The 11819-nt window shown below is 40.5% G+C and overlaps 2 protein-coding genes across 2 annotated transcripts; both read right to left on the bottom strand.

The window, feature by feature from the left end:
- Nucleotides 1-129: 129 nt before the first annotated feature.
- Nucleotides 130-6877, bottom strand: LOC107594335 (calpain-9-like). Its single transcript, XM_016284347.1, has 12 exons — nucleotides 5471-6877; nucleotides 4271-4340; nucleotides 3535-3653; nucleotides 3326-3459; nucleotides 3043-3211; nucleotides 2853-2936; nucleotides 2656-2741; nucleotides 1580-1657; nucleotides 1279-1439; nucleotides 966-1123; nucleotides 614-863; nucleotides 130-140 (listed from the first exon to the last, which is right to left on the bottom strand). Exons 1-12 carry the CDS (start codon nucleotides 5675-5677, stop codon nucleotides 130-132), a joined length of 1527 nt encoding a protein of 508 aa, XP_016139833.1. The 5' UTR covers nucleotides 5678-6877.
- Nucleotides 6878-7020: 143 nt separating this feature from the next.
- Nucleotides 7021-11802, bottom strand: taf5l (TAF5-like RNA polymerase II, p300/CBP-associated factor (PCAF)-associated factor). The gene is made up of 6 exons (XM_016284281.1): nucleotides 11653-11802; nucleotides 11458-11562; nucleotides 11185-11378; nucleotides 9718-9864; nucleotides 9160-9588; nucleotides 7021-8169 (listed from the first exon to the last, which is right to left on the bottom strand). The coding sequence occupies exons 1-6, from the start codon at nucleotides 11789-11791 to the stop codon at nucleotides 7372-7374; spliced, it is 1812 nt and encodes a 603-aa protein (XP_016139767.1). The 5' UTR covers nucleotides 11792-11802; the 3' UTR covers nucleotides 7021-7371.
- Nucleotides 11803-11819: the final 17 nt, after the last annotated feature.

Below are 11819 nucleotides of genomic sequence, written 5' to 3'. Positions count from 1 at the left end.
TTAGAAATGTTTAGAATGCAATAATGACAGAAGAGTTGGTTACTGTAGGTCGTTTGTACAACAGCATTTTAAATTTGAACTATTTTTAAGGACATTTTGAGAAGGTACAACTCATCACATGATCTGCCGTTACTGTAGATCTAATGAAGTGGTTGATTAGAGACAGAGGGAGACTTGTGAATACCCATGATGCCTGTGTGAGGTGTGTTTGCATTCTAACTCAAGCTGTTTATTGCATTATTTCAGTATCATGTGTGTCACCATGATGGGGTTTAGTGTTAGTGTGAATGACACTGTGCACCTTCTATATATAAGTATTGCCCTCCTCAGCTCGTAGAAAAGCTGTTTGTGATGAGCTTTGGTTCATCATGTGACTTTCTCATCACCACCAGTTTTTGGTGGTTATCAGTGCATTACAATGGTTCAAAACAGATATTAGTACTTCAGTATGTTGGTTTATTAACATTACATCAGTTAATGAAATACGGTATTTTATTGTGAATTTAAGTTAAGTCTGTAAAACCTAAAATGTTGCTACCATATTTTTTACGGTGAAGTTCTGGCAACCACAGCTACCGGTATTTTACCGTAAATGTCACAGATTTTTTTTTACAGTGTGGCTGATAACACTGGAGAGTATTTGCATGGACATACATGGCTCCAGCTTTGTTCTCTGAGAAGATCCGGATTAGGAAATCAGCCTCATTGTGCGGCTGGAAGGTGGTGGGCACCAGCAGGTAGTTTCCTGGTGGCATTCTGAAGCGTTCGGACACCTCCCTCATGTTGACGTAAGAACGGCTCCGTGCTTTGGAGCCATTGTAGCGGAAAAAGTCCTTCCCCTGGTGGTCTTGATCATCAGGAGCCTATGGGTACAGTAAGTGAGCAGGTCAGACTTCAGTGGAGCGAGAGGCACTACAAGAAGTTCTCCAAACCCATCTTCCAATACAGCATTATATTTCTCTCACATCGTAAATGGCAAAGCCAATGGTCTCCAGGTCAAGCCCCTCTTTCCTGAGCCGACGGCGGTTCTTCTGCATCAGGGCCACAATGACGCTGCACAGCTTGTCACCATCATCTGGATGGTCCAGACGAAGCTTAAACTGGGGGTTTGTCCAGAATGTGTCTGAGAAGGGAAAATTGAGATCAAGAGGAACACGAATACAGGTCTAAGCAACTGTAAATAGTCAAATTTCTGAGCCTCATGTATAAACGATGGCATGGATCAGCATGCAAACTTTTATGATGAAATCTATGCGGGGTTTGCTACGTGACACTGACCGATGTAGTTCCTGCAGCCGCCAGCAGTAGAGCCTCTGATCCAGTTGCCCTCAAACAAATTCACTTCCCACTTCTTCCTAACATTGTCCGACAGAGAATCTGCGGTCAGGTTACAGATCTCGATTTTATCGTAGTTGGCTTTGAAGTCCCCAAACTCCATCCTGCAACACAACAAATCATGTTAGTTCACACCACACATCTGAATAAGCTCACTGAATCAGATCACACCGATTCTCAGTGACTCTTTATGAGAAATCAGTCTCGTGTGAACTGAACTCGATATCTGATGGGTCGTACGTACCAGAACTCGCCATCATCCAGGGAATTGTGCAGGAGTCGTGTCTTCTCTGAACTGTCAATGGCATTCCATTCCCTGGAGCTGAAAGATGAGATTTAAAGAAAGATCAGTAATGAAATAATAGAAAGTTGCCTCGATTGGGGAAGCCTGTGGCTCTTTTTTTTTACATAATAAATGACTTGCCCCTCAGTGCACACAGACAAAATGCAATAACAATCGCTGTCATGTTATCTTGCATTTGGAAGTGGATGCCTGATGTTTGGGAACGCAGTTCTAGGAAGTAATTATACCAAATCATTTGGATTTTACAATCTGTTGAGGCAAAGTCACGTACGTTTTTTGTGCATCCATGAATTTATTTGGTAAATGTGTTTCCATCATAGTTTATCCACATGTTTTCTTATTGAATTGAAAAAAATTATCCACCTCATTTGAATGTTTTTTATGCACATTTTAGGATTTTAGGTCTTGCCGTTCACATCCACCTTTTTTCATGCAATCTCCCAAAATTCACATAAAAAATTGGTTGTAAACATAGGTAATGACAAAATCTGTATGATGTATTTTACTGATTACTATTATTAGTTTTTGATCATATTTGTGACCCTGGACCACAAAACCAGTCTTAAGGGTACATTTTTCGAAATTGAGATCTATACATCATCTGAAGGCTGAATAAATACGCTTTCCATTGATGTATGGTTTGTTAGGATAGGACAAGATTTGACTGAGATACAACTATTTGAAAATCTGGAATCTGAGGGTGCAAAAAAAATACAGAGAAAATTGCCTTTAAAGCTGTACAAATAAAGGTCATAGCAATGTATATTACTAATCTAACTAAGAAGTTTTGATATATTTATGGTAGGAAATTTACAAAATATCTTCATGGAACATGATCTTTATCACTGATTTATTTAATGATTTTTGGCATAAAAGAAAAATCGATAATTTTGACCCATTCAATGTATTTTTAGTTATTGCTACAAATATACCCGTGCTACTTAAGACTACTTGTGGTCCAGGGTCACATTTAATAAATGGACTTCATTCAGGTGTCACCATTAGTGGACGCTTACTTGTCGCTCCAGGGTCCGTTCCACTCAACCTGACCCCAGGGGTTACGAACACGAATCAGCTGGACCTTTGCTCCTCTGTAGTTGACCTGAGGACACAAGATGAAAGAGATAAAGACAAAATAAAAGTGTGAATCTGAGCAAAAAAAGAGAGATGATGACAATTAACATCTCATTTGAAAGAGGTTTGCTGTGGTTACCTCCTGTACTCCAGTGATGGAATAAGCGTGGCCTTTAACCAGACCAGTTGTGGTTTGGGCTTCAGATTCAGCAGAATTTGTGATCTAGTGATATGATGATACAATATGATGATAAACACAATCATCTGGAATTCAGAAACAACAGAATGTGCTATAGATCTCACTTTGAGTCCAACAAAGCTTCGCTTACATCAATGGAGCAGCCAGGCATTGATCCTCTCTCCATGGCTTTCTTGAGGATGAGGAAGAGGTTGCTGGGGGGGTTCTTCGTCTCGTACATCTCGCCCACGCCGCCCGTGAAGTCCTCCATCGCCTCCATGGTGCTTCCTCCTTTCAGGGATTCATAGCTGCCGTTCAGCCTGTGAGAGACGCACAGGAGATGATGATTGACTTACACAAACAGGTTTGACGCCTCAAAGCTAGATATGACAAGACGTCAAGGCATATCTTGTTTTGTAAACTCAAGTGCATACTTGGCGTAGGCCTTCTCCAGAAGTGCACTCCAGAACTCAGTTTGGTCAGCGGAGTGGACAAACACCAGGTTGCTCCTCACACACGGGAGTCGGTCGTCCACCACCACATCCAGCCATTTATTATGCTGCCAGAACTGCACAACAGGGTGAGTTTGGTTAGGGGTCAAGGTCATTGGGAAACTGTAGAGTGTTCAGAGAGTGGGACTCACCTGGAAATGGAAGATTCCAGCGTAGCCGCGATCGAAGCCCTGATCATGTGGTACGACCCTCCTCAGCGTGTCCTCATGGAGGGTCAGGGAGGCAATCGCTGCCAACAACCAGCAGTCTCCTGCATGGTCATACATGCATGGAGATCATATTATGATCAGTATTAATGCATCACAGTTTTAGGGGTAACACATTATATGTAACACAAGTTACGTAATCAGGTTACTTTTTTCAAGTAACTAGTAAAGTAATGCATTACTTTTTTTTTTACAATGAAATATCTGAGTTACTTTTTCAAATAAGTAGCATAAGTTACTTTTTTTCCCCCATTTATCACTGACATTTCTCTTGTCCACATCTTGAGAGAAATTGTGAGGTGCAGAGACCGAGCTTTTGGTGTTTCACTTTTCACTTTTGGTGTGTGAAAGGGCCCTTAAAGATGCCAAAAATATAATTTTGTGTTTTTTTGTTATTAAAAACAAATAAGCAAGATCAGCCCAGGTGACAAAAAATAACGCAAAAGTAATGTAATGCATTACTTTTCATAAAAAGTAACTAACGCAAATAGTTACTTTTTCATGGAGTAAAGCAATTATCGTAATGCATCACTTTCAAAAGTAACTTTCCCCAACACTAATGCATCATTTTATTCTTTGGTCATTGGAAGTGTTTTGCTCAGATTTGGGTTTCATTTAGTCATAAACCACTTGAGTAACCTGAAATGACAGGACAGCATACCCAGTTGCCCCTGACAGATGTCTGTCCTGGTGGCTCCTCCTGTGATGAATTTTGGGTCTTTGCAGATTTCCTGAATTTGAACAGATCAGGGAAAAATATCAGTCGGTCAAATCAAATAACAATGTCCATCCGTTACGCTATCCATTTATCCATCCATCTTGCAGATTCGCTGAATTTAAACGGATCAGGAAAAAAATCAATAGATCAAAAAACATCCATCCATTTTTAGAAATGTTTAGAATGCAATAATGACAGAAGAGTTGGTTACTGTAGGTCGTTTGTACAACAGCATTTTAAATTTGAACTATTTTTAAGGACATTTCGAGAAGGTACAACTCATCACATGATCTGCCGTTACTGTAGATCTAATGAAGTGGTTGATTAGAGACAGAGGGAGACTTGTGAATACCCATGATGCCTGTGTGAGGTGTGTTTGCATTCTAACTCAAGCCCACACTCTTCACGCACTGCATATCTAAGGTCGCTCTGCAGGAACGCCCTGGAATGAAATGCAGATGTAGTTTCATTCAGAGGTCCTTAAAGTTTTACAAGCGTGAAAGAGGGGTGTGGATCATCTTATATCATTTGTCACAACCACTGATAACCTGTTCTCTAAACTCGACCCAGTAGTCTATTTCCAACTGAATAAAACCTACATCCACTTTCCATTCGATCACTTAAGACTAAATAAAAAATGCGCATTCTGTGCATTCCAAAATTCCATTTGCATTCCTGACCTGCTGCATGGCTTCATGACAAGTACTTTATGCACTATTTCGTGCCTTTTCTGCCAGATAAGTGACTGAATTCAGAATTTTGTCCTATCGTTTGTACTGAGATAAAGATAGTTCCACACGTCAACTTTATGCTATATAGATTACATTGGACCCCATCAAATTCACCCACACTTCCCTCTGTAGTGCCAATTTATATGAAAGAAAAAAAAACATTTAGGGTTATCCACGACACTATGAGATCTTGATCCATCAAATCCAGCTGGTTTGTCATGTCAGTGACATCTCATTTATTTGGGTGATCAAATGTTGGTTGATTTTGCAGTAACTTATTCAAGTCAAAAGTGCATAAATGTGCCAGATTACCCAAGTCATCATACTGTAATTACTGCATGCACCTTATCCATGTGTCAAAAATGAGCGTAAATGTCATCTTGCAGCATCATGCATACTGCGGGTCACTTACCCCGGGCCTCTTCCATTCAAAGTTAACCGGGACCCTCTGGCTGTAAAAGAGCGAGTCGTCCACAGCTGGGAAATCTGGATCCTCAAACAGCTTCCCCCTTTGCAAACACTCCTGGCGGAGATGTTCAAACGTCTTTCCGTCCGCTTGTGTGCTCTCCACTAGGGCCGCCTGCTTAGAGCCACTCGGCAGAGTCACACTGTAGGGCATCTTCAAACCGGCTGCAAGCCAAGCTCCAAAACCACAGACAGGACACTCGTGACACTCGTCTGGAGCAGTAAGCTTGTGTTTGAGTGTGCATGAGATAAATTCAGCCACTCTGGCCGGTGGACAGGCTCGTCAGGTTGGCGTCACGCCCATCAAGAGCAGAACTGGTTTGGGTGAAAGCAGGCACGCCTGTGTGTGAGGAAGTTGATCGGATCCTGCTTGAGAACTTTACTATGGTAACATCAGAAATGAGATCCAGGCAGCCATCAAATGTTACAAAAATATATTTACAAGTATCAGAATGACGCAAAAAAAAATTTTAAGGAAGCAAACAATACAAAAGTAATGTTTTTTTCTTCACGGTTAAAGACAAACATCCCATGATTGTGTTGTTGACCACCAGGGACACAAAAGAACATTTCAAACAGAGAAACTTAACTTGCTTTGTACAAAACTAAGTGCAGGGTTGTCAAATCAGATTCAAGGAAACACATCATTCAGTCCACCCATAAGTTAAGCTGTTCAACGGGCTACAAAAGACAAACTGTGGCATCTAAATTAATCATTTGTTTTTTCTTGAGCTTTCCTGGGGAAGTTTTTTGTTGTAGTAAAACTAAACTCAATCCCTAGTGACTGTGGGAATAAAAACTAGGATGAAGGTATTGATGCTGCTTCATCAGGACGGATTTCCCATCCAAAGTAGGATGTATCCAGTTTATCTGGCTTCCTGGTGAATGTCCAGGAGAAGTGTTGGATGTACTTTCAGAATTACCTTTATAAACATATGCCATCAAAACAACAGCAACGTTACAACAGAAATGAGTTGAACTGAAAGATACAAACATGGAAATAATGACCTAACTTTTTCAGGAAAAAATATAATATCTAATATTTACATCTCTATGAAAACAGCAGGCTGAACCTCTGTCCTTTAGAGGCATCTAAAGGCAACATACATCATAACAAAAATGAGCCAAAACATCAGCAACACTCACTTTACAAAACACAACGGGGGAATCTCACGAAAACCTATCATGGACATGTCCAGGCCATATTAACCAAAAAAACTAAAACTAGAAGAAAATAAAGCCTATTAAGATTGTTTGTGTTGTGCCATTAATTTTAGGCCAATTGTCACCCAAATTCTTATTGTAATAATAATAATGGAAATCAATGTAGTATTTGTTGTACTTCCTATTTTAAAAAAATACTGCAAATTATGAATTTATAAATGTTCATAAATGAAAAAAGTTTAACTACTTTTTTCCATTTATGCAGAATTATTTCAGTTACTTTATCACACCACTGATCTATTAACAATTATTTTTATTGCAAAACGTCCAGATTTTAAGAAACTTAAGTGCTTAATTATTTAGCTGAATCAACAAATTAAGGGCAATACAACAAATACCACCCTGATAAATACCTTACCATTCAAATAGCATCTCATTGTTTGTTTGTTTTTTTGCATTACAGTGATAAGAACTTTTGTTATAGAAATAATGTCACAATGCAAAAAGATCATTTATGGTGCTAAATGGCTTTATTTTACTTACAAAGTGAATTCAGGTAAACTGGGACGCATTTTGGCATTGAGTGACCCAATTATCCTGAATTAGTCAATTATTTATTCTGATGATTTTGGGGTGAAATATGACCCGGACGTGTTTTGTTGAGATTGACCCACACACATATTCTCACTGTTCCTGTTTCTCCAGCGCAGTGCCCGTCACCAGCAGCAGGTTGCAGGCCATGAACTGCACATTGAGGATGTTGCTAGTGCTGCCCGTGTACTGTCCAATCAGCTCGCTGCTGGAGCCGTCGGTGGGGGCGCTGCCGTGGGCGCTGCGTATGTCCCACACCCGCACCGAGTTGTCCATGGAGGCGGAGGCCACCAGACTGCTGTCCTGGCTGAAGGAGAGGCTGGTGATGCTGTCGGTGTGACCCCGCAGGTCTTTGAACAGGCTGCCGGATGCCAGATCCCACAGCTTCAGTCTCTGGTCCTCTCCGGCCGAGGCCAGGTACTTGCCGTTGGGCGAGAAGGCGAGCGACAGCACGGGCCCGCGGTGCCCGGTGAACAGCCTCACGGACGCCCCCTGCTGCGTGCTCCACAGGCGCACGGTTTTATCCGTGGAGCCTGTTGCCACGTAGTTGGAGTTGGGGTGGAATTTGACGCAGTCGACGTCGGAGAGGTGTCCGGCGTACAGACGCAACGGATAGGTGCGCGCGAAGCTCCAGAGGCGCGCGGTGCGGTCGTGGGACGCCGTGGAGAAGTACAGGCTGCAGGGACTCACGTCCACGTCCCAGACGGGGTAAGTGTGGCCGCGGTACAGGACTGTGTTCGTGAAGCTGTTCAGGTCCCAGAAGCGAACGGTGGAGTCCTCTGAACAGGACAGCAGGCCGGAGCCGTCCGTCAGGAACGCCGTGCGGTACACGGGGCCACTGTGAGCGCGCAGGGTCTTTATCTCACTGCCTGAGGCATCCTCATCATCTGCCTGATGACAAACAAAGACACGTGTGAATAACTCGAGATGGATGAAAACACATTAAACTATATAAAAATGAACATAATATAATATCTAATATAGTAAAAGAGAATCTCTATTGAATATTAAAGTCTTCCTATTCTTATGCATGTAAAATATTGCTATTAATTGGCAAAGTTCATATTAATACAAATATAATTGTTCATTTAGTAAAAAAGTTTTTTTTCAATTTATTGTAAATTATACTGCATTTTACTTAAAACATTCTAACTACTGCTATGCTACTGGACGAAGACTGTTTGGCTAAAACTAGGGTTTATTTGAATAAAAAAAATCTAATAAAATAATTTACATTTTTCTTGGGAAACATCCAGGCCCATTAAAGTAATGAGGAACTGTGCACTTACTTGATTATTTTATTGATTGATTTGGTATTTAAAAATCAACAAAGCTGTAAACAAATATTACAATGATAAATACTTTACTAATTAAATATTTCATTGTATTTTTTGCATTACAGTAATGAGAGTTTGCCACAGAAATAACATCACAAGGCAGACAATTTTAATGGCGATAAATGGCTTAATTATGCAAAAATAAGCAAATAAATAAATAAAAGCTTTAAAATGTCTTATATTTATGTATGTAAATATTGCTATTTAGTAGCCTGTATGGTTCTATTAGTACATAATTAAATTTTAATAAAATTGTTCATTTAGTCAAATAAGTGTTAATTTATTGTAAATAGCATTGCATTTTACTTCTACTTGAAAAGATAATATATAAAAAAAATTATAATAATAAAATAAAATTGTTAGCCATTTCAGAGCAAATAAATAGAGAAACGCATAAAAACCACCAAAAGACATATTATTCAATTTATCTTTAAGCTCCTAGCCCTTTCAGGCATCATTAGATGTGCACAAATACTGCTAATATTAATGAGTATCACCATCAGCTACTGGAAACAAGAGAGACTGACAGCTGTCACTCGCTCACCTCCTCCTCCAGCACGTCACAGGCCAGTCTTATTTTAGACACGTCGACCCTGTGAGGTCCCGCCTTCAGCTTCCTGGCCCGCAGACTCCACAGCTTCACGGCGGAGTTATCGAAGCCGGCCGCCAGCAAGCGGCTGTCCGCCGACACCTCGGCCGTGTTCAGCAGCTGATCCGTGTGCTGGAAGGCATAGAAGCAGACGGTGGTGAGCGAAGGAGCACCTTCTCGCACGCGCTTTATGCAGTCCTGCAACGCCTCCAGCGCCGCCTCGTTCTGAGGTAACCCAGCCGTGACCTCCACATGCTCCGCCCCCTCCGACCCATCCCCCGCAGTCCATGCAGTGGAGGAAGAGGAAGTGGAGGTAGTGTTTCCTGCTCCTATGCCTGTGCCGTACAGCTGGTAGTCGGTTCGGCGCGCTGCGGTCACCTCCACCTAAGACAACATGTGAGTAATGACACTAATTACAAAGAAAACAAAGCCCTTTGTGATGTAGGTCAAATGGTTTTCTTTGACTACCCCCCTCGCTGAATTCAGATCTTGGTGATTTGAAGAGGCTCACACCTGCACATGTGTGCTGAGCGCCCAGCAGATGGCGCTGTTGTCGTCGCTCTGCAGGTACCGCAGCAGGTAGTTGTACGCTTGATCCGTCAGATGCACCACATACTTGTGATCCAGGAGCGAGCAGAGTTTAGGGTTTGAGGTCACATCCTGGAAGGCCAAAAAAAAAAAAAGTTCTGGTCCTTGATTCTGATTGGTTGAGTCGCATTCGAAGCTGTTGTAAATTACTCTACAAACACACACTTACGCTCGGCAACCACTTTGTTGGAACCACAACTGATTCTGAGGAACTACATTGTTTGGTGGAAGAATACTGTTTTTATTAATATCATTACACTTTATTTGCTCCGTTTTATTTTGTGAAACCTTACTACGTATATGGAATAACCGTTTTATAAAAGCAATAAGCCCCAGGAAGCCGTGGTTTACAGTGAATTTATAACGGCTAATTAAATTCACCGTAAACCACGGCTTCCTGGGGCTTATTGCTTTAATTTATAGTGAGAGACAAGTTAAAAATATCAAGCAAATAGTGTTTAAATATGTATTTACTTTTTATATTTTATTTACTTGTATTTTAACTTCGCTATTACATTCTTATATTTATTTGTAAATTTGTTTTTTGATGTGTATATTTTATATATAATTACAAATAAATAATATATATATATAGAGATACAGATGTGTGTGCCTGTGCTTATAAGAAATAATATAAAATAATAATAATATAAAATGTTTTATTTGTGTGTATATATAAACAAAATATGTGTGTATAATATAAATTGAATGGCTAAGTGCAAATAAAATCTAAAATAAAATAAAAATGTATTTTAAAATATAATTACATATAAATGTGTTTGATTTGTTTTATATACATGTATATTTAGGAAGTGTTATATATATATATATATGAAATGTATATAATTATAAATAAATATATATATATATAAATGTCTATAATTATTAAATATAATTTAACAAATGTGTTAATAAAGTGTATATTTAATAAATCAAAGTATATCTGACCTGCATTTTACATTTTTTATTTATCAATTACAGTTATTTTCAATCAAACGGACCTCACTTGTTTACTATAGTATATATTATATCAATTGAATAACTGAACATCACTCCACATGATGGGGTCATGTGACAAAGTAGTACACTATTGTTTGACACATTTATTGTGGCATAATTCCCACTGTTATGCTAATTATGTTTTTAATTTACATTTACAGTGTGCACTACAAAGTATTCAGAAAGCAGTACACTAATATTTAATTGTAAACATTGGCTTTCTCTCTTAGTTTGCTGACACGGGAAGCAGCTTTAGTGCTAATGTAACAATTAAGAACAAAATATGCGCGTATGGTGAGTAACTGATGCTTTACTGATGCATTAAAAATCCGTGCCATCAAGTTTGGTCAGTCTCATCATAAACAAAAACTTTTTAACGGTAAAGTAACTGACCTGAGGCGTGACGACTCCTCGTAGCAGGTCTACGATGGCTTTCTGCTCAGGGTCCTGCTGGAAGAATGAGTGGAAGCGACTGTAAAACGAGTCTACCGCCCCCTTCAGGCCACACCGCGCCATGTCCAGGTGCAGGTAGAGGAAGAGCGGAAACAAGACGCCGCTCACCTCCTTCACTAACGGTGCTTCTGCCTCTGAAACAGAGAAAACAGCTGTTAAACCCAGATGTCATATGGATTAAAGCATTAGGAGCATGTGTCTGTCATCTCTCACCCTGCAGGAAGGAGCGCAGTCTGGAGAACTGGGTCTCATACTGCTGCGGGACTGACTGACACGGGGCTGCGGACACCACATTCGCACAGCTGGACTCCGTCTGAACTGCACACGCCAGAAAGAGAGAGAAGAGATGAGCATCGCTGTTACTATCGTTTAGAGTTAAGGACCCATGTTCATATAAAGAGGATTCACCCGTCAGACTGGCTGCCATCTCCTCAGCAGACTGGGAGAGTTTGGCCCCCTTCAGAGACCCATCTGTGTCTATATACTGCCTCCTCTTCAGGTACTGGGTCACCGTATACTGGATCTGCTCCGTCCGCACCCGCTTCATCTCCTGATGGAGACACGCAACACACACA

This window comes from Sinocyclocheilus grahami, unplaced genomic scaffold, assembly GCF_001515645.1.
Source record: "Sinocyclocheilus grahami isolate Dianchi unplaced genomic scaffold, SAMN03320097.WGS_v1.1 scaffold181.1, whole genome shotgun sequence".
Classification (NCBI taxonomy): Eukaryota; Metazoa; Chordata; class Actinopteri; order Cypriniformes; family Cyprinidae; genus Sinocyclocheilus; species Sinocyclocheilus grahami.
Note: the sequence above shows the minus strand (reverse complement) of the source record. Positions and strands in the feature narration are given on the sequence as shown.

What these genes read in the sequence shown, in the direction of transcription:
- LOC107594335 (XM_016284347.1), bottom strand. Translation starts at nt 5,677, where the DNA reads ATGCCCTACAGTGTGACTCTGCCGAGTGGCTCTAAGCAGGCGGCCCTA. An exon ending in TTGAATGGAAGAGGCCCGGG is followed by an intron (nt 4,341 to 5,470) that starts GTAAGTGACCCG and finishes GTTCAAATTCAG; the next exon opens with GAAATCTGCAAAGACCCAAA. An exon ending in CTGGAATCTTCCATTTCCAG is followed by an intron (nt 3,460 to 3,534) that starts GTGAGTCCCACT and finishes CCTGTTGTGCAG; the next exon opens with TTCTGGCAGCATAATAAATG.
- taf5l (XM_016284281.1), bottom strand. Translation starts at nt 11,791, where the DNA reads ATGAAGCGGGTGCGGACGGAGCAGATCCAGTATACGGTGACCCAGTAC. An exon ending in GATGGCAGCCAGTCTGACGG is followed by an intron (nt 11,563 to 11,652) that starts GTGAATCCTCTT and finishes TGGCGTGTGCAG; the next exon opens with TTCAGACGGAGTCCAGCTGT. An exon ending in GAGGAGTCGTCACGCCTCAG is followed by an intron (nt 9,865 to 11,184) that starts GTCAGTTACTTT and finishes TTGGCCTTCCAG; the next exon opens with GATGTGACCTCAAACCCTAA.